Genomic DNA, 18,155 nt, shown 5'->3' with positions numbered 1-18,155 from the left:
AAATATTCTTTAAAATATCGTTTAAAGATGATTGTTTTAGAAGAAGAGAAGATTATCAACGACGACGATGAGCTTACACTCATTCGCAGGAAAGTGGTCTACTATTAAACCACGTTTGAGTGAATGGATTGAAGAATATTTATTAAACATTGGTTATACAGAAATGACTCCTGTACAAGCCTCAACTATACCTCTATTTAGAGCAAATAAGGATGTCGTAGTTGAAGCCGTTACGGGTAGTGGAAAAACATTAGCATTCTTAATACCAATTTTAGAAAAGTTAACAAATTATTCAAATTCATTAAAGAAAGGTGATGTTTTCGCTTTAATCGTCGCACCTACACGTGAATTAGCTATACAAACGCATAGTCAACTAAATGATATTATAACTGCATCACCTGTTGATTTACCACCACCACTTTTATTAGTTTCTGATCAAGATTCAACAACAACAGATGATCGTCGTCGATTTGAACAACAAGGTTCACAAATACTGGTTGGTACACCTGGAAGAGTCGATGAATTCATTGGTGGTAATAAAGGTGTAAAAGGTAAAGGTAAAGGTAGTGGAAGGTACACAAACTTCGAAATGTTAGTCCTTGATGAAGCCGATAGATTGTTAGATTTAGGCTTTTTGCCAACTTTAAGGAGTATAGTTTCGCATCTTCCTAAACAACGTCGCACTGGTTTATTTAGTGCAACTATGACTGACCAAGTTGGAAACTTGGTAGCAATCGGGTTGAGAAATCCTGCGAAAGTTGTCGTAAAAGTTACAAGTAAATCATCGAAGTCCGAAATAGAAGAGAGAAGAACACCAGCTGGTTTAAACAACACCTATACGGTGGTTAAACAACAAGATAAACTAGCAAAACTACTTAAATTACTACAAAATGAAGTAGAGGAGGGAAAGCAAAAGATAATTGTTTACTTCCCAACATGCGCAAGTGTTGATTACATCTGGCAGGTGAGTTATACTATTTTAAGTTGTAGAACAAACGCTCAAAACAAGTTTTAGGTTATTAACAAATTACCAAAGAAGTACCTTCCACCGTCATCAACAACTATACATAGTCTTCATGGTCACATCCCTCCTCCTAAACGTACAACTGCTCTATCATCATTCACAAATTCACCATCAGCAGTCTTGCTCTGTACAGATGTCGCCGCTCGTGGTATTGATCTTCCAGATGTAGATGCAGTTGTTCAATGGGAAGCACCAACTGATTCACGTTCATTCAGTCATAGAGTTGGTAGAACGGCAAGAGCAGGTAATAGCGGTAAAGCTATCCTCTTCCTTTCTCAAGGCTCTGAAGAAGGTTATGCTGAATTCTTAAGGGGTAGAAAGATACCACTCGCACCTCACAGACCAATTGAAGATGCAGCAGATTCTAAAGAATTGTTAGAAATCATGAGAAAGATCCTCCTCAAGGATAGAAGCCTTCATGACGCCTCAATTAAAGCCCTTACATCAACAGTTAGGAGTTATTCTAAACATGAGCAAGTATATCTCTTTAGAACGTATGAACTTGATATCCCCGGATTGGCTACCTCATTTGGCCTATTGAGAATGCCAAAAATGCCAGAACTCAAAGGCAAGGAAATTGATGAAAAGGATTGGCAGGATGCTGAAGTTGATGTGAGTTGTACATTACTTTCATTGAAAACTAGCTTATTCAACTCAAGTGGGACACTTACGCTTACGCTAATGCATCACAAGAAGCATCTCGTCAGAAAAAACTCAAAGAAGCACCAAAACGTGAAATCAAACCAAAGAAGGAGAAGGAAGCAGCTTGGTCAAACAAGAAAGATAGACACGATAAACGTATAACACAAAAAGAGAAAAAGGAAGCAAAGCGTAAATTTGAAAAGGCAGAAAGAGCACGTTTGAGGGAAGAAGAAGAAGGTAATAGCGAGGAGGAAGAGGAAGACTGGAAAGCCCACGTATTGGAAACCCGTGAGGCTAAAAAACGCCGCAAAGAGGAGAAGAACAAAGGTAGCGACGAAGATGAAATGGATCCAGGAACTACTTTTGCATTTGATGATTTGTAATTCTATTTTAATTTATTTAATCCGTTATGTACAAAACACTCTAATTCGACGAAAGCGTTGTAACCAAATTTTGCCAGAAGTCCATTTCTGGATCATTGGCATTATCCTCTGAAATACCAACACCTGGTGGAGTTGTAGTCGTTAGTGAGTTAACATCTAACCATTGGTTAAGCAAAGCTTGAGCGTGTTCACCAAGTAAATCCATTTCATTATTTGATGAATTATTAGTGTTATTAATATTGTGTATACCTTCTGTCATTCTATTATATTCGGCCGTAGGTATACTAGAAGCGACTGTTGTGTCTTGACCACGTTGTTGTGGAGGTACAGCAGCTGGTGGTGGAACAATTGAGGGGAAATTTTGGGCACCAAGCGGGAATGAAGGGTTGAGTGATGCAGCCGGATCATTATCCAATTCTGTTTTAACCGGTTCTGCAGTTGGTTCATGTCGTATAGAATTAGTTGTAGTATCATCAACAGCTGCTTCACTATAACGTCTCTTTTTCGAATTTGCGTTATTACTAACCTCAGTTGCACCTCTCTTGAATAATTCTAAAACTGCTAATTCTCTAACTGTAGCTTCATCAACTCCAGTAGTATGCTCATCAAGGAATTTTCTCAATTCATCAGCTTCTGATCCTGTTGGTGTTAAAACCAATGCTATACCAAGTATCATCAAACTTGTCATTATTCTGTAACTACCTGCAGATAATTTATTCGGACGCGTGACAGCTCTAGCTTGGTATTGCTTCCTTGCAACTAAATCTGCTTTAGCTGATTCTATTGCTGCTATTCTTGAAGGTTGATACTTGGTTGATTGCGATTTACCTAAAATCAAATAAGGACGATGTAAAGTAATTCTAACAAAGTAAAACTCCGTAGAAAGGAAGTATCGATGTGTTGAGAGGTATGTCAAGTATGGATCATGCCTAAGATCTGGATTATCGAGTTGGAAACATGGTGGAAGCGATTCCTTAAATTGTATTAATTCTTGATCGAGTTGAAGTATAACATGGTATGGTGGTGGTCTAATCCCGAATGCAGCTGTTTGAATATGTCCCATAAGTTTAGCAAGTGAATGACGAAGGATTGTATATGACTGATCTTTGAGTGAGATGATCATCAAACAAAAGCGTCACTTACCATGATCGTTGGTACTTCCATAGGTTCTATAGTAAGCTTTCCGGCATTCAAAGCCTCATCGCTTATATTTGATGGTGGTTTGGTATCACAATCGGCATCGTTGATCGCTAATGGTCTACCCAAGAGGAGTGATGACATACGATCTTGATGATAAATATACGTCCACACCTTCCGCCTCAATTCTTGATCGAGTACATCGTTGATTTTGAGTGCTGCAGGATCTCGATGTAGACCGAGTGCCTGGGCGGTGTGTATAGCAGCGCCGAGTCTTATTATTAATTAGTTGATATTATCTAAAGAGGAATTATTACCTACGGCACAAATCCTTCTGAAGCTCTTCTAACAAGAATGAGGTACCTCGCAGTAAGTAAGCCACAGAGTACGCTATCGAGGTCATCATCTTGCATCGCGCCTGCTAGGTTCGCAGACCTCCTTGACGAACCGTAAAGTGATTCATGAAGTTTTTTCCTTGAGTTTGCATCACCCACGAGGTCATCGGGTGCAGTGAGGGTAGCTATAGCAAGTGTGATGAACAAGAGTGGAATAAACCTAATCATAGGTGGTGTAACATTGTAAATACCACTAGGAAGAGCTTCGTGAAGGCTGTCATATGATAGATAAAACCTCGGGGAAAAGAGGGGATAGCGCCAATCAATTTCGTTAAAATAGACACTGAGTAAACCATCCTGTAATTCCTTTCTTGGTAAATTAGTTATCACACTCTCTAGATCAGACATTGTAATACCAGAAGTTGATAATAATCTTTTAACTTTGTCAATGTTTGATTCTGCACCGGCGGGGTCAGGTGGTGTTTGTACGATATTGTTGAAAGTTGGTACATTGAATGTAGATTCACTTACGCTGGACATTGCACTACTACCGAAGAATCTACCTTTGTCCAATCTGCCTTGATCTTCAGGGATGACTTCATTTGAAGTACTAGGAATTGGCTGGTTGAGATGGCTAGACAATAGATGACTGAGATCCTCGACAGTTCGCGTGAGTTTATCTAAGCGTGCTTTAACGTCGACGTCGTTCTCGTACGGGTCATGTACACCGTCTATGAACTGGCGACAAAGATGAGGGATGCGTCTGGCTACACATTGATCACAAGGCTGTTGTCTATTGCATTTCTGCTTCCTTCTATGACATTCATAACAGCTAAAGTGTACTCTCTTCCTTTGAGGTTTGGATGCCATCTTGGTGGTTATAATGATAGATAGAAGAATTCATAACTTTTTTATTTCATTAAGTAGTTCATACAATTGACTAACTTGTTCGTGTGATAACTTTGTCAGCAAGTCATCCAAGTTCATCTTCTGCTTCATAGATGGATTCTGCATTTGATCGAGGTAGATCTTCCAACTAGAGAGGAATCCAATGATCTGCAATGGGTTGTCTATATTTCTAACTTTTCTTAGATATCTCTATAGTCTATAGATATAGGACTCACTGGTGTCTTCTAAACTCATCGCGGAGATATCCGTCACCCATCAATCTAAAATCTTTTGGCAGTGTTCTATGTATTCTAAGTAACCTTCTATATAACTTTATAGGTGGTAACAACTCTTTTACGTATTGAGTTGCCATAGTAACTTTGTAGTTTAAATTTAACGATAATAAAGATAATTATCACAAACAAAAGATCAGAATTTGTATAAAATAGAAATTTATATTAGTTTTATGACGTTTTATTGTCTAATTAAGGCTCGATGTTGCTTGGGAAGTTACCCTCTATTTTTTATGGTTAGAAGAGTAATTTTTATATTAAATTATATATTTACCATCAATCTGTTCATTCTGTTGTACTATTAGCTTTATTCTTCAATCATGTAAATAACTACTCACCCATTTGTCAGTCCAGGTGTTAGGGCAGATTGACTTGTATGTTCTATGGAATGCTTTGCATGGTGCGTAATCATCACCCTTAGCTTTTATGCACTTGTGGTAGTCAACGAAAGATTGCCAGCAGTGCTTGGTTTGATTAGTGTTTGGGAATCTGTTAAGTTGTGAGTAAAAAAGATATCAGAGTGTATATACTCACCTAACATCAAATCCAGCTGTATAGATATAAGTACAACTGTCTTCTATATTGCAGTCTGCTAGTAAACTCACCAGTTTGTAAAACGTATTTGCTAATGAAGAGCTTGTTAGTTAGTATTCAAAAATTATTTTAAACTCACTTATCAGTATCACTCATTATTGATCGATGTTGGTAATCAAGCCGGAAATAATCCTTTTTAAAAACCATTATGGAAGCATTAAAGCAGGAATTAGCAAGAAAGCGTAAGGAAAATGATAGCAATCTAAAAGATAATCCAACAAAGTATCTTAAAAAGTCTCAACTCGACTCACTCACGCCCGAGCCAATTCAAACTCAACCACAGGAGGATACTATCAACAAAGAAGAAGAACCAGAAGCAGAAGAAGAAACAAACATTACAGACAATGATACGAAAGACTTCTCTATATCAAATGATGAATGTATTCGTAGACTTCGTTTGAAGTCAGAACCTATACGTCTCTTCGCGGAATCTGACAGAGAAAGAAGGCTACGTTTACGCGCTTTAGAGTTGTTAGCCTCCTCTGGTAACTCAAAAGGTCAAGAGAATGACCTTCGTAAGGCGTTGGAAGGTGTTGGTCAAGCTGAACTTGAACAACAAAGTAAGAACGCCTCAACGGCAGTCAATGCAAAAATCTATGATCAATCAGAAGTTGAAATCACTTGGAAAATGGTCAAAGTTGATAATGATAAACTCTACGCCACGATATACAAATGGATGAAAAATATGCTCAGACTTTGGGAAAACACGCTCTCACAACGTCCAGATGACGTTAGAAGGTCCAAACAAGGTCAATTAGCAGCTGCAAATCAAGTTCAAACTGCAAACTACTTAAAACCTCTCTTTAAAGCACTGAAAAGTAAAACTATCCAGATGGATGTTTTGACACTACTAGGTGAGATTATATTATACGCTCAAGAACGTAAATATCAAAATGCAAATGATGCCTACTTGAGACTTTCAATTGGTAACTCGCCTTGGCCAATTGGTGTAACAATGGTTGGTATACATGATAGAAGTGCACGCGAAAAAATCAGTAGTGGATCCGTCGCTCATGTACTAAATGATGAAGTCTCACGAAAGTATATCCAATCCGTAAAGAGAGTTTTAACATTCGCACAATCACAATTTCCACCTGAAGATGTTTCACAAATGGTCGGTTAAATTTCTGTAAAAAGAGAATAGAAATGTATTTTTAGCAACTAAGCGCACAATAAGTAGAATTTATTTATTTTTTCATTCTGCGCATTAATATATTGATAACGTATTAATTGTCCCAATCTAGCTGTTTACTCATCATCATCTTCACCTTCAACTTCAAGTCCTGCATTAGCGAAGCTGAATTTGTTGTCGTGATTTCTGACTTTCTTCTTTTCTGGTTGAGCGACAGAAGATGGTTTACCAGTAGCAGTTGGTGCTTTACTCCGTTCAAGCAAACTTTGCTCTCTTGTTGCTGTGTCTACAGGTCTTGCACCACCGAATGGAGATGGCTTACTTGGAGCCGATTGGTTTGAGCTTGCTCCTTGTGTGCTACCTCTTGGAGCGAGTTGTAATTTTCTACGCTCACCAGGAGCAGCTGATTGAGCAGCTGGAGCAGGACGAGCTGATCTCCAGTTGCTAACATCATCTGTGCCAGATTGTGAAACTGGAGGAGAAGATTTAAAGTTTGAACCTCTTGTCCACTCCTTGTTGTCAACGTCTACTGGTGCACCACCCTTAAAACCGAAACCTCTCTCTGAGCGTGGTGGAGCGACAGGGCGCGCTGTACCTCTCCAATTAACGTTGTCATCCGCATCTGTGTTGACTGGTTCAAGGTCGGCTGCTGGACGTGATGATCTCCAAGCATCCTTATCGTCTACGAATGAACCACCAAATCCACCCTTCTTTGGTGGCTCGGCTACGGTGACTCTAACAGGTCTGGCTGCTAATTGTTGTCCTGTCTTTCCAAGTGCAGCTTTTAAGTCGTCAAGTGAGTCAAATTCAGCGTAACCGAAACCTTTAGGACGATCTGAGATGTCCTTTACGATTCTAACTGAAGTAACGTTTAATTCGCCAAAGAATGATTCAATTTCTTCCTCTAAAATGCTGTGGTTGAGATTTCCTAAGAAAGCAGTGAATGGTGGTGCAGTTGGGAGTGGCACAACTGGACGATCGCGAGTGTCAGCGCCAAAAGGACGTCCAACGTCAGCTGAACCATCTAATCTACCACCGAATTCATCACGTGCTGCTGCTGTACTTTCTGTAAGAGAAGGAAGAAGACTAATGAAGATTTAAACGCACGGGCAGTTGGGAGATCTTCAACAACATCATCATCAGCCCAGGAACCGCCTGGTGTAGCAACTTCTGTTTATTTCGTTAGTATATAGAGACTAAGGTGATATTCTCTTAAATATACTAACCTGGAGTTGCGATGAAGTCGTTCAAGGACATTTTAACCTTCTGGTTCTTCTTTGGTGCTATAGATTTCATTTAATGTACTAATATACACTGTCTGTGCTCCTCACCCATTTTATTATCACTAGTAGTTTGACAAGATTGCGCTAAATTCTCAGAGATGGCTTTATTTTAATATTAAAAAATTGTTTACAATATAAATAGTTGTCATTATACACTTCTAGTTTGATTTATAGTCCTCTCATCTTTCCTCAGTTTGGCAGCTCCTCATTTTAGACTTAGCTAGGATTCTCAACTATAGCAGTCTTTAGAGTAGAGCGGTAGTAAGTGAGATAATTATAATAAAACACTACTTTATTTTATATAAATATATCTAAATTCTTTAATAAAATTTGACGAACTCAGATTGCAAATTTCTGACGCTCACTGCTTTCTAGCGTAACACCAAAAGTGAGTAATTTCTAAGAAGGGGAATGGGTAGTTAATAGCTATCATTCACATTTTATTGCGTTTAAGTTTATTTATCTGCCTTATTTCTTCCCTTCCCTGCATTTTTATCAGTTTCTAACATATTTCTAGTGGGTAAGGTCCACGGTTCATTGGCACGTGCTGGTAAGGTCAGATCACAAGCACCAAAGTGAGTATTCATATCCTCTCATTTACCCTCTCTAACATCTTTCTAGAGTTGAAGCCCAAGAGAAGAAGAAGGTAGGATTTTTTGATCAGCCCTATGGTCTTAGCATTTCTAACAGCTATATAGGTTCCAAAGGGCCGCGCTCACAAGCGTATCCTCTACAACCGTCGCTTCGTCAACGTTACACTCATGCCAAACGGCAAGCGTCGCATGAACGCCAACCCAGAGAAGTAAACTCGAAATATCAAGGAAATTGTTATGATTTAATCAATTATCGAGTTACATTTGGCTTTATTTACTTTCTAGATGGCAAATTTTTCATCCTCTATTGATTTTATTATTTGAGTATCTGGTACCAAATTTTGACGGGCGTATCTACCATTGTCGAGGTCATTATTTTCCGCTCTATCGTAAGCTTCCTGCGAGTCTTTACAGATTCCAGATTCGACATGTCTCTTGATGAGTCTCTGCCTTGTCGTCTCTTCGTCAATATCAACCCAGATTTTCTTATCCAGATTATTGGCTGCCTTCATCCATCTTTCCTCGTTTAAAAGTACGTAATTTCCTTCAATGATTACTACTTTTACGCTAGTATCTACTTGAGTACCACTTGGTGTAGGATCTTTAAGTGAGTGCGAGAAAGTCGGCGCTTCAAGTGCCACTCTTGGTTCTAATTTCAGTGATTGTACAAATTCCGTATATGCTTCTGCGTCGAATGTGTGAGGTGCACCCTAAATAAGACTTGTTAGCTGAAACTTGGGTATGATTCTACCAACTAACGCGTCTAGCGAATGCAGCTGTTGGATCCTAACATTTTTGTTAACTCATTGTGAATAAAACAGTCCAACTAACCGGAAATTTAGATAATTGCTATTGAACGTCAGCTAAGAATCGATAAGCATCTGACATACATCTCTAGTGTAGTGCCATCCATCCATACTAATAGCTACAGCTTTAATTGAGCTGTGAGTGAATTTGTCCGTAAGATGTTTTGTGAATGCTGTACATAATAAGTTGATGATCTGAGTGTCCTACTAAACCTACAGCTCTTTCCAGATCCAGGAAAGCCTCCGATGCCAACGAGATATCTCTGGTCTTCTGGTAATGCGCTTATCTCGCTCTTGATTTCTTCGAATATGCTATTTGTGACAGTGTCCATGATAGATCTGAGGAGAGATGTAGAGATGGTTTGTAAAACTACTTATAAAACTCTTATCCTATATCTGTATTTATAGCAAACTTCTTTACACTTAACCATCATCTTTTTAGAATGAATCAGCTTGGAATACCGTATAAACATGCTAAAGATATATCCAAAGATATTGTTCAATCATTCAATAACTATCTTAATAGCAAGAGCATCGCACCAGAACAATTCGAAGGCGATATAAACCGTTGGACCCATTTAAGGCGTCAATCTATGATAACACACGATACCAGCACATTTATGGAGTAAGTTATCTGCTTTGTGATATAAATCTTAGTAATATGGCGTAGATATTATAATCAAATTAATCATCTCTTAACTAAATTACCACAAGACATAGATCTTAACTTTGAATTCTCAACCCCTTTTCCAGATAGTTCAGCATTCAGCGTGGCCGAGAATTACGCGCAATCTGATATAAATTACGAGAAATGTGCTTTACTGTTTAACATTGCTGCTTGGTATTCCCAAAAGGCCACACATCAGTCACGTAACAGTACTGAAAGTATCAAAGGCGCTCTTCAGGATTTACAGGTAGGTTTATATATAGTCAACTATTATCCGCATAAACTCAATTCAATAGTTATCTTCAGGTGTCTTTGACTTGCTTATCGAAAACTTATCATCATTGAAAACGCCCACAACAACACCTGATTTATCCCCTAATTATTTAAAAGTACTAAGTATACTTATGTTGGCTCAAGCACAAGAGTGTTATTGGCAGAAGGCTGTCCTGGATAATCTCAAAAATGGCACTATTGCAAAGGTCTCTTTAGGTGTGAGTTTATCTTGACATTATGACATCAACGTTAAGATAATCAAATAGGTATCCAATCTATACGAAGAGGCTTGCCAATTGGCACTACATTCTACACCTACTCCAGCAGACGCGCTTCCTTCCGTGAGTATTCCGTCATTCTTTTAATGTACACTAACAACAAACTCAAGATATGGATTTCACATATACAAGTCAAAGCCCATCATTTCGCAGCTGCAGCTCAGTATAGAAAAAGTCTGGATGACCTGAGTTCAAGCAGGTAAGTGAGAATAAACAACTACTATTTCTTGTATCTGACGCTCCGCCGAAGATATGGTGAAGAGTTATCGAGACTTAATCTGGCAGCTGAATTAGTCAAGAAAGCGATGGAATTTTCTAAACGCAATAAAGTCTTTGACGCAGTTAGAGATGATTTGAAGGTTCGTTGTAATTCGTAAGTAAGACATGCTTAATGTATCATAACAGGGTTTACAAGATACTCTTACCGAGAACATCTCGCGTGCGACGAGGGATAATGACTTGATTTATCTTCACGATGTACCACATCCTAAAGCTTTACCAGTAATCCAACCAGCAAGGATGGTAAAGGGCGTTATACCAACTGACTTAACAAATGGTGCTATACCTAAAGATGCTTTGTTATTCTCTGCACTGACACCATTTGCTGTTGATCACGCTTGCGACTTATGGTCGAATCGCAAAAACTATAGAGTAAGAGAATTTGAACAAAGATGCGCTCAACTGGATAAGTTGCAAGCTGAAGCCTTACATGCACTTGGACTACCAGGATCTTTGCAAGCCGTTGATAGAACTTCAGAAATACCACCAAGTTTACTTAAAAAGATTGAAGAGCTGCAAAATGATGGTGGTTTAGAGATGCTCGAGAAATTATCTGATGAGGTGCAATTGTTGGCTTTCAGTAATGAGAACGTTATTGACGAGGTAAGAACTCTTACTTATATGCTTACGATATCTAACATTTACTTTACAAGACAATTGACATCCTCAACCAAGAGCAAGATGAGGATGAAGAAGTTCGTACACAGCAACCGCAACTCGTTGTACCACCTTCATCCACTGCCAACACTCCATTTTTACAAGAAGTTAGGCAGTTACAACAAACCCTTGAGGCTGCTTCACGCTCTGATGGAATTGTTCAAGAAAAAATTTCTGCATCAAAACATGATTTGGAATTACTTTCTTCAGATGTTGATTACATCAAGACGATATTACCTAAAGGTCAGTCTACTCACTCAATCAATGATGAAAATACACGTAAACTTCGTGGTGCTTTAGAGCAACTAGATGATGTCGTTGATGATAGAAGAGTGATTGTACAGGATGTGAGGAGTATAGTGAAGAGAGACAATATTAGACCAAAGATTATTAAGGTATTTCAAGAACAGCAGGAAGACAAAGTTGATATGGGCGTATTCGATGGTCTTTACGAATCCGAGATGCTAAAGTATGATCAGATTTACCAGGAGTTTGAAAGTAATAGCAATAATCAAGAGAGCTTGCTGAGTACAATTCGACAACTCTATAACGCGTTTGAAAAGCGTAAAGAGACTGATAAAGGATATATAGCACGACAAGAGAAATTACAAGCACTAGATTTGGCTTATTATACCTACATTGAGATTAAGAATAACCTCAGTGAGGGTCTACAGTTTTATAATGATTTCAGCAAGCTCGCTCATGAATTGAAAGGGAGTGTAGAGAACTTCCTCCATCAACGAAGGATTGAAAAGCAAGTCGCGCTTGAAAAGCTATCCAAACATATAGAAAGTCTCACATTGGAAGAGAGTAGAGAGAGTATTACCAACTCACCACTAAAAACTTTCGCAAGGATACCCGAATCGGGAACTAGTCATCAATTTGGTGCATGGGACGAATCAAAGCCTATCAGATTTGGTTGATTGTTCCATTATATGCATAATACAGTTTTACAATGTTACTCTTCCTTGCTTTTTGGTATATTTTTATCTTGATTTGACAAGTAAATGTGCACATAAACTGCTTTAAAGGTATAAGCGAAACAGAGTATCAAAATCACGATTGATCGTGCTTCAATCTGCGTATGTGTGGGTGTGTTGGAAACAATATCATATTCCGAGTGTGAGTGTGCTAATACCCCATAAACGAGGGTAGAAAGTGTAGCTATCCAAAGTTCCAATGTACCTATCAATCCAGCACCTCTAGTAAGTGGGTATGGCGTGCTTAACCTCCAACCATATGGACTTGTGACGTTTAACGTGCTTGCAGTCAAAGAACCAGCACTAGGCGCGAGTGTACCAACTACAAATTGAGCAAACAACGAATTCTTATATTCTGAATGTTGAATGCAGGTGTTTATAGCTCCCGTGAGTGCTCCACTTCTCAAAAAAGCATCCAGAAGAGGTAAACTCAAATCGAGCACTTTCGCGGAAGGAGTAGGAAGTGCGCGTAAAAATAGATGAACTGTAACATAGTTCACGAGTGGCCATACTGACAGCAGTTGTGGGTATGGCTGTTGAAGGATACTACTGATTACTATTGACCCTGACCAGGCCATTACTAAATATCCTACAAGATCCGCTGCAAAATTAAGTCTTTTCGCATTATTAGATTCCGCTTCCACTTTAGATTTTGCTTGGAAGGCTAAACTTATCCTAGCTGCATCTGCATATCTTCTATAAGTCTTTATGAGTCATTTACGGAGAATAACTCACGCAATGTAGTCATCCATGGGAAAGGGTAAAATGTCTCATGCACTGGCTGTAAGCTCTGCTCGATAGCTATCGATAATGCACTCAGTAAAGATGAAGTCATCGAATAAGAATAAATATTCTGATACAAGTGTTGCTTTCTAGCTGAATAAGATTTCATTTGACTTGTCTATTGTACGCTTAGCACCTGGAGTAGCTTTTGGAGGGTATGGGAAGGCCTCCAAACCGAGGAGTTGACGTGATGGACCTGCCTCTATGTCTTCTGCTTTTTGTCTACCAATGAATTGTGACTCTCCTTCTCCACCTGGGAAATCGGAAGGTGGTAAACCCTGTTTGAATCGACTAACTTGATCCCTAAGGTAATGAGCGTTGTTGACTGTCAGAGGGATCGCTGGTATGTAGAGTACACTTGAGTCACCTTTACCTTGATGCTCTGATTCGACAGCATGTACAACGTCGCTGTGCCCTTTTGAAATATGTCAGCGTTTCAAACAAATAAGACAATCGCTTACAATAGACTTGATCACCTGGTGAAAGACGTGGAGCAGATACCATGGTTTTGTCAAGTTGTAAATGAGGGTGAGTATGTATATTTAACTCCTGTGCTATGAAAATTTTATTAGCATCTGTCAATTCAATATAAATCACACTCACTTCTACCTTGCGAGCTTCCTGGAAAGTCTGTACTATCAAGATTGAGCTTCCAATCATTGAAGTCAAGGTGTTCAGGACCTCTGACAGGTGAGAAGAAGGGTCTCAGAATTATATAAGCTGTTGCAAGCTTGAGGTCAATTGGGAGTACTCTCAAAGTACCTTCATGAGGTCCCACTTCACTCATACTGGTCCAGCCTATTTCTTTTTAGCATAGTTATAGATAAAGGGCATTTCGTTTACCTTGGAATGGTCTAAAGACAGAGCATCCACCTGCAGCACCATACAAATCAAATTGCGCATTAAGACGTGGAGATACATCGAATGGGTTATGTTCTTTCCAGTTACCATTCAAAATGTGCTCCCAACAGCTTCTATATCCTGGGTCTTCCCAACGCTCTAGGGATCCACCATCCTTTGTCTATGTTAACATGAATTCACTGATGGTTGATTACCTACAATGTGAGGCCCAAGTGCAAATTGCGCATCTCCAGGCTTACGTATACGTAGTCTATCATAGTAAGAAATAAGGCTACCAAGACTTATCTCTGACTGAGGGTCGCTAACGTGAAGAAGATCAAGTAAAAATTGCTGAGTGTCTCTCAATGCAGGGTGACATCTCGCTTGGGTTTGTGCGACAGTATGATAGAATTCAAAAACTTGTACATCATCTGCCGGAAAACCTTTAACTTTATCCTTGTTAGCAGACGCATAGTCACGTATAGATTGTTTCCATTTTAGTGCTTCTGTCTTGGTGACACCACCTTCTACTACGACAGAACCAACTTTTTTGATACGCTCGACGATATCTTTTTCTGTGCCGTTCTTGATTTGATGATAAGGCAAACGCGGAATCGCCTCAGAACCAATAGCAGCTACCTCTTCAACTTCTGGTTTAAGTTTAGCGAGGACATCCCTCCAGGTTTCTATAATGCTATCTTTCCAGATTTCTTTCTTCAAATCAGAAAAACGCTGTGGAAGTTCTACTGCTTTGTCACCAGATAACGAGGCGAAGACATCAGCTATAGAGCCTTCATCCTACTTATCAGTAAGTACAGTATTGTCTTGTAGCCACTCAATTACCTTCTCCTTGGGAGCCACTTTGGTAGCTAGGCATCTTGATCTCGTGCTAATAGCTTTAAAAGTAGTTGGAATAATACGCTTTGGAGTGTAGAAGACCATAATTGTTATGATAAACCCTTGAAAACCAGATGATTTCTTAAATATGTTCACCTCCAACGGCGTTCGCGAGATACACGGTAAGAATCCATAGTGGGGTCCGAGTGAGGGGAACGCGGGGTTGTCCAGCAATAAATTAGAGTTTTGTCCTATTGAAATTTATAGTGTAACATCCCCAGATGAACCTTAAGTGCCTGTGGCGGAGATAAGTGTTGTCACTCAAAACAAGCATCTGAAAAGTATCCAAAGGTATCTAATATCCAGATATATATATATATATGTATATATTTACTTTACAAGATATTTCAATCCCTGCACGATTCATCCAATGGTATATATGGAGGCCCCTAAATCAAAAAGCTTTACATACTTCCAAAACTCTATATCCAAAATCTAATACGATATCTTCATAACTCACGTAGATTTGCGCTGATACTCTCACCCAGAGAGAAGATGAATGATGATAGACTGAAACTGAAAATTGTTTATCAGGTGAATGCATAAGCTGACGTTGAATAGACTTTGCGAGGTCGGTAATATTGGTATCAGAAGGTAACCTTGTTAAATCCAGTGGTAATTCTACGTTTACCATATTCGCAGTGAGCTCGTATAAGCCATTGTCAAGCATCGAAGTACCCCATAGCTTTGCAAGACCTTTACCAGCTTGTAAGGCAAGTGTGTGACAATATTGGTTGATGTGTGCTTCACCTCCCATAGATTCACGATAGTCCAATGCAGGAATGACAGATAAATATGGACATAGGTCGGTGGTACCACTCCAAGAATGCAACTTGGCAAACGGATGTTCGCGGCCGCTTTCGATAGCCTCAGTACCATTATAGTATGGTCCGACCGGCATGCTTGAAGTGAAGATATTTTGTACATCTTTATCGGCGTACATAACAGCGCATCCACGCTGGGCAAAAAGCCACTTGTGACAGTTTGATACCCAGAAGTCTGGTTTTGCATCTGCCAAATCAACTGTCTGCTGACCTATTTCTTGAGCAGCATCCACTAAGCTGAGAACATAGTTTTTCCTGCACACCTCCACCAGACGTTGCCAAGGCATTCTACATCCTGGTTTTGATGCTATCGCGTCAATCAGCGCTAATTTAGGACTTGTTGATCCCATTAATGCTGTCTCGAAATCTGCGATGATATCCTCATGTGTGCTTGGGAATGTAAGTGGTATGATAGTCATACGTAGACCAATATTTTTGTCTAATACAGAACGACAAGCATTGAAGCAGCTATTTGATGGTGTTAGTACATACTTTTGAGGGTTTACAACACACCTTGGATAAGTAGTACTAAAAACAAAGATCTCATCTTCTGGATTAAACTTGATACTGTTCAATATCTCGCTAACACCATGTGTAGCATTCTGCTGAGTGTGAGCCATACCTTCTGATAAATAGTTTCCTTACTTGTATGAAAACTAAGTCTCTGTCATCACAGTTGACTAACTTGGACAATCTTCGGCGGGCTTCATTGAGAGGTGTTTCATACTCTGCTTCAACATACCAGAGATCTGGGTTAGACTCCACTCTATCCTGAAGCATTCTATACGATTGCATTACGGGTTTAGGAACAGTTCCAAATGATCCTTTGAATGTGTGAGAGGATGTTCGAGATCATGAAAACCTCACTAACCATGATTGAGATTAACTGATGTACTTATATAAGTGCCTAAGTAACATCAAAGTAATGTAACTCACTATAATTTTCATTGAGTGAGAAATCTTGCCTTCTTTCTCTACCAAAACCTATTTTCTTTGGTGTAGGAGTCTGCGAACGTGAGCTACAACAGCTGATATCTTTCCTCCTATCATTTCTTATGAACATAAAGTTAGATACTAGTTCCGATAATTCATCAGACATATTATTATCATCTATTTTTACCCAGCGGTATAGTTTTTCCTTTATGAATGCATCAAACGTCCATAGCTTGCTTTCTAATCTATCACTGCTGTCTCTCCAGACATACACCTCACAATCAACCTCATCAAAGTTATGGGGTGTTGTTTTACCAGAGGGTTTCCACTGTTCTGTGCAAATTTCATTTTCTGTTGTTCTGAATGCTTTTGTAGATATTCTCTCATATTCGTCACCTTCGAATTGATCTAATAAGTCCATATGATAATCTGCAAGTCCTTCAATCAGTGCTCCGTGTACAGTTGATTCTTCATCCGTCAATTTCTTCTGCAATACTGTCTCTCCATCTTTAGTTATCGCAGGATAGTCCTCCCCGATTACGTGGTGCCGAGTATAGCCTTTCAAAGTGGCGTTCGATACGTTAAACGCCGTTATCGGCTCATTATCTAGCACACTTTTCAGTATCTGAGGTACCATTAGTGTACCATAACAGAATACCGTATGTTTTTTCTTATTCCCGTCCGCCCTATCAACTAGCATGATGACGGCTTGGTAGATAAAGTCACATAGTAGACGCACGAAATTACAAAAAAAGTTAATATGAATCAACTATAAGTACAAACTCCAATACATGGTAAGGTAATAATTGATTTATTGACCACCACGCAATCTTAAGACCAAGTGAAGGGTGGACTCCTTTTGTATATTGTAATCTGAAAGAGTCCTGCCATCTTCTAATTGTTTACCAGCGAAAATGAGACGCTGCTGATCTGGCGGAATACCTTCCTTGTCTTGGATTTTGGTTTTGACGTTATCGATAGTATCTGAGGACTCGACTTCCAATGTGATAGTTTTACCTGTGAGTGTCTTTACAAATACTTGCATACCACCACGAAGACGTAAGACTAAGTGGAGCGTAGATTCCTTTTGAATATTATAGTCTGAGAGAGTACGACCGTCCTCTAATTGCTTACCAGCAAAGATAAGACGTTGTTGATCTGGTGGAATACCTTCCTTGTCTTGAATCTTCGTTTTGACGTTATCGATGGTGTCTGATGACTCAACCTCTAAAGTAATTGTTTTACCGGTAAGAGTCTTGACGAAAACTTGCATACCACCACGGAGACGTAAAACCAAGTGGAGTGTAGACTCTTTTTGAATATTGTAGTCTGAGAGAGTACGACCGTCCTCTAATTGCTTACCAGCAAAGATGAGACGCTGTTGATCTGGTGGAATACCTTCTTTGTCTTGGATTTTGGTTTTGACGTTATCGATAGTATCTGAGGACTCGACTTCCAACGTGATAGTTTTACCTGTGAGTGTCTTTACAAATACTTGCATACCACCACGAAGACGTAAGACTAAGTGAAGCGTGGATTCCTTTTGGATATTGTAATCGCTAAGTGTACGACCATCTTCGAGCTGTTTACCAGCGAAAATTAAACGCTGTTGATCTGGAGGAATACCTTCCTTG

General features: G+C 39.3%; 13 protein-coding genes across 13 annotated transcripts in view; 4 read left to right on the top strand and 9 right to left on the bottom strand.

Annotated features, from left to right (window-relative positions):
* Nucleotides 1-67: 67 nt before the first annotated feature.
* On the top strand, nt 68-2,049 carry WALSEDRAFT_66593 (DEAD-domain-containing protein; the record flags this gene model as incomplete). The annotated part of the gene is made up of 3 exons (XM_006960706.1): nt 68-964; nt 1,016-1,636; nt 1,684-2,049. 3 exons carry the CDS (start codon nt 68-70, stop codon nt 2,047-2,049), a joined length of 1,884 nt encoding a protein of 627 aa, XP_006960768.1.
* A 21-nt stretch (nt 2,050-2,070) lies between these two features.
* Nucleotides 2,071-4,409, bottom strand: WALSEDRAFT_58878 (hypothetical protein). Its single transcript, XM_006960705.1, has 3 exons — nt 3,508-4,409; nt 3,193-3,460; nt 2,071-3,148 (listed from the first exon to the last, which is right to left on the bottom strand). The coding sequence occupies exons 1-3, from the start codon at nt 4,389-4,391 to the stop codon at nt 2,090-2,092; spliced, it is 2,211 nt and encodes a 736-aa protein (XP_006960767.1). The 5' UTR covers nt 4,392-4,409; the 3' UTR covers nt 2,071-2,089.
* A 12-nt stretch (nt 4,410-4,421) lies between these two features.
* On the bottom strand, nt 4,422-4,788 carry WALSEDRAFT_22912 (acetate non-utilizing protein; the record flags this gene model as incomplete). The annotated part of the gene is made up of 2 exons (XM_006960704.1): nt 4,422-4,599; nt 4,646-4,788. Coding segments are annotated over 2 exons (321 nt in total), but the record flags the coding sequence as incomplete, so codon positions are not given.
* Nucleotides 4,789-4,866: 78 nt separating this feature from the next.
* WALSEDRAFT_61591 (hypothetical protein) lies at nt 4,867-7,784 on the bottom strand. Its single transcript, XM_006960701.1, has 9 exons — nt 7,760-7,784; nt 7,655-7,711; nt 7,536-7,598; nt 5,376-7,485; nt 5,308-5,327; nt 5,237-5,252; nt 5,041-5,191; nt 4,977-4,992; nt 4,867-4,926 (listed from the first exon to the last, which is right to left on the bottom strand). The coding sequence occupies exons 1-4, from the start codon at nt 7,761-7,763 to the stop codon at nt 6,545-6,547; spliced, it is 1,065 nt and encodes a 354-aa protein (XP_006960763.1). The 5' UTR covers nt 7,764-7,784; the 3' UTR covers nt 4,867-4,926; nt 4,977-4,992; nt 5,041-5,191; nt 5,237-5,252; nt 5,308-5,327; nt 5,376-6,544.
* Nucleotides 4,895-5,392, bottom strand: WALSEDRAFT_66590 (cytochrome c oxidase, subunit VIb; the record flags this gene model as incomplete). The annotated part of the gene is made up of 6 exons (XM_006960703.1): nt 4,895-4,926; nt 4,977-4,992; nt 5,041-5,191; nt 5,237-5,252; nt 5,308-5,327; nt 5,376-5,392. 6 exons carry the CDS (start codon nt 5,390-5,392, stop codon nt 4,895-4,897), a joined length of 252 nt encoding a protein of 83 aa, XP_006960765.1.
* Nucleotides 5,435-7,755, top strand: WALSEDRAFT_55709 (Prp18-domain-containing protein). Its single transcript, XM_006960702.1, has one exon. It carries the CDS (start codon nt 5,445-5,447, stop codon nt 6,417-6,419), a length of 975 nt encoding a protein of 324 aa, XP_006960764.1. The 5' UTR covers nt 5,435-5,444; the 3' UTR covers nt 6,420-7,755.
* A 338-nt stretch (nt 7,785-8,122) lies between the features above and the next one.
* WALSEDRAFT_66587 (ribosomal protein S30) lies at nt 8,123-8,517 on the top strand (the record flags this gene model as incomplete). Its single annotated transcript, XM_006960700.1, has 4 exons — nt 8,123-8,129; nt 8,229-8,286; nt 8,333-8,357; nt 8,410-8,517. The coding sequence occupies 4 exons, from the start codon at nt 8,123-8,125 to the stop codon at nt 8,515-8,517; spliced, it is 198 nt and encodes a 65-aa protein (XP_006960762.1).
* On the bottom strand, nt 8,239-9,456 carry WALSEDRAFT_61589 (P-loop containing nucleoside triphosphate hydrolase protein). Its single transcript, XM_006960699.1, has 6 exons — nt 9,328-9,456; nt 9,195-9,283; nt 9,136-9,153; nt 9,064-9,090; nt 8,422-9,014; nt 8,239-8,285 (listed from the first exon to the last, which is right to left on the bottom strand). Exons 1-5 carry the CDS (start codon nt 9,440-9,442, stop codon nt 8,586-8,588), a joined length of 678 nt encoding a protein of 225 aa, XP_006960761.1. The 5' UTR covers nt 9,443-9,456; the 3' UTR covers nt 8,239-8,285; nt 8,422-8,585.
* Nucleotides 9,457-9,529: 73 nt separating this feature from the next.
* On the top strand, nt 9,530-12,218 carry WALSEDRAFT_58874 (BRO1-domain-containing protein). The gene is made up of 8 exons (XM_006960698.1): nt 9,530-9,735; nt 9,781-10,024; nt 10,074-10,268; nt 10,317-10,391; nt 10,439-10,527; nt 10,579-10,687; nt 10,734-11,210; nt 11,261-12,218. The coding sequence occupies exons 1-8, from the start codon at nt 9,554-9,556 to the stop codon at nt 12,185-12,187; spliced, it is 2,298 nt and encodes a 765-aa protein (XP_006960760.1). The 5' UTR covers nt 9,530-9,553; the 3' UTR covers nt 12,188-12,218.
* Nucleotides 12,219-12,222: 4 nt separating this feature from the next.
* WALSEDRAFT_70793 (hypothetical protein) lies at nt 12,223-13,079 on the bottom strand (the record flags this gene model as incomplete). The annotated part of the gene is made up of 2 exons (XM_006960697.1): nt 12,223-12,929; nt 12,980-13,079. The coding sequence occupies 2 exons, from the start codon at nt 13,077-13,079 to the stop codon at nt 12,223-12,225; spliced, it is 807 nt and encodes a 268-aa protein (XP_006960759.1).
* An 18-nt stretch (nt 13,080-13,097) lies between these two features.
* Nucleotides 13,098-17,227, bottom strand: WALSEDRAFT_34212 (PLP-dependent transferase). The gene is made up of 9 exons (XM_006960695.1): nt 16,525-17,227; nt 16,460-16,474; nt 16,234-16,412; nt 16,102-16,190; nt 14,087-16,056; nt 13,871-14,042; nt 13,631-13,825; nt 13,489-13,581; nt 13,098-13,442 (listed from the first exon to the last, which is right to left on the bottom strand). Exons 1-5 carry the CDS (start codon nt 17,219-17,221, stop codon nt 15,159-15,161), a joined length of 1,878 nt encoding a protein of 625 aa, XP_006960757.1. The 5' UTR covers nt 17,222-17,227; the 3' UTR covers nt 13,098-13,442; nt 13,489-13,581; nt 13,631-13,825; nt 13,871-14,042; nt 14,087-15,158.
* WALSEDRAFT_66583 (DUF1479-domain-containing protein) lies at nt 13,117-14,809 on the bottom strand (the record flags this gene model as incomplete). The annotated part of the gene is made up of 6 exons (XM_006960696.1): nt 13,117-13,442; nt 13,489-13,581; nt 13,631-13,825; nt 13,871-14,042; nt 14,087-14,665; nt 14,711-14,809. 6 exons carry the CDS (start codon nt 14,807-14,809, stop codon nt 13,117-13,119), a joined length of 1,464 nt encoding a protein of 487 aa, XP_006960758.1.
* Nucleotides 17,228-17,332: 105 nt separating the features above from the next.
* Nucleotides 17,333-18,155, bottom strand: part of WALSEDRAFT_52959 (ubiquitin) — a gene marked incomplete at both ends in the record, with an annotated part of 2,299 nt that continues 1,476 nt past the window's right edge. The window contains one exon of the mRNA XM_006960694.1: nt 17,333-18,147. Coding sequence (XP_006960756.1) covers nt 17,333-18,147 — 815 coding nt within the window. The remainder of the gene's footprint in view (nt 18,148-18,155) is intronic.

Source organism: Wallemia mellicola (genome assembly GCF_000263375.1).
Source record: "Wallemia mellicola CBS 633.66 unplaced genomic scaffold WALSEscaffold_33, whole genome shotgun sequence".
Taxonomy (NCBI): domain Eukaryota; kingdom Fungi; phylum Basidiomycota; class Wallemiomycetes; order Wallemiales; family Wallemiaceae; genus Wallemia; species Wallemia mellicola.
Note: the sequence above shows the minus strand (reverse complement) of the source record. Positions and strands in the feature narration are given on the sequence as shown.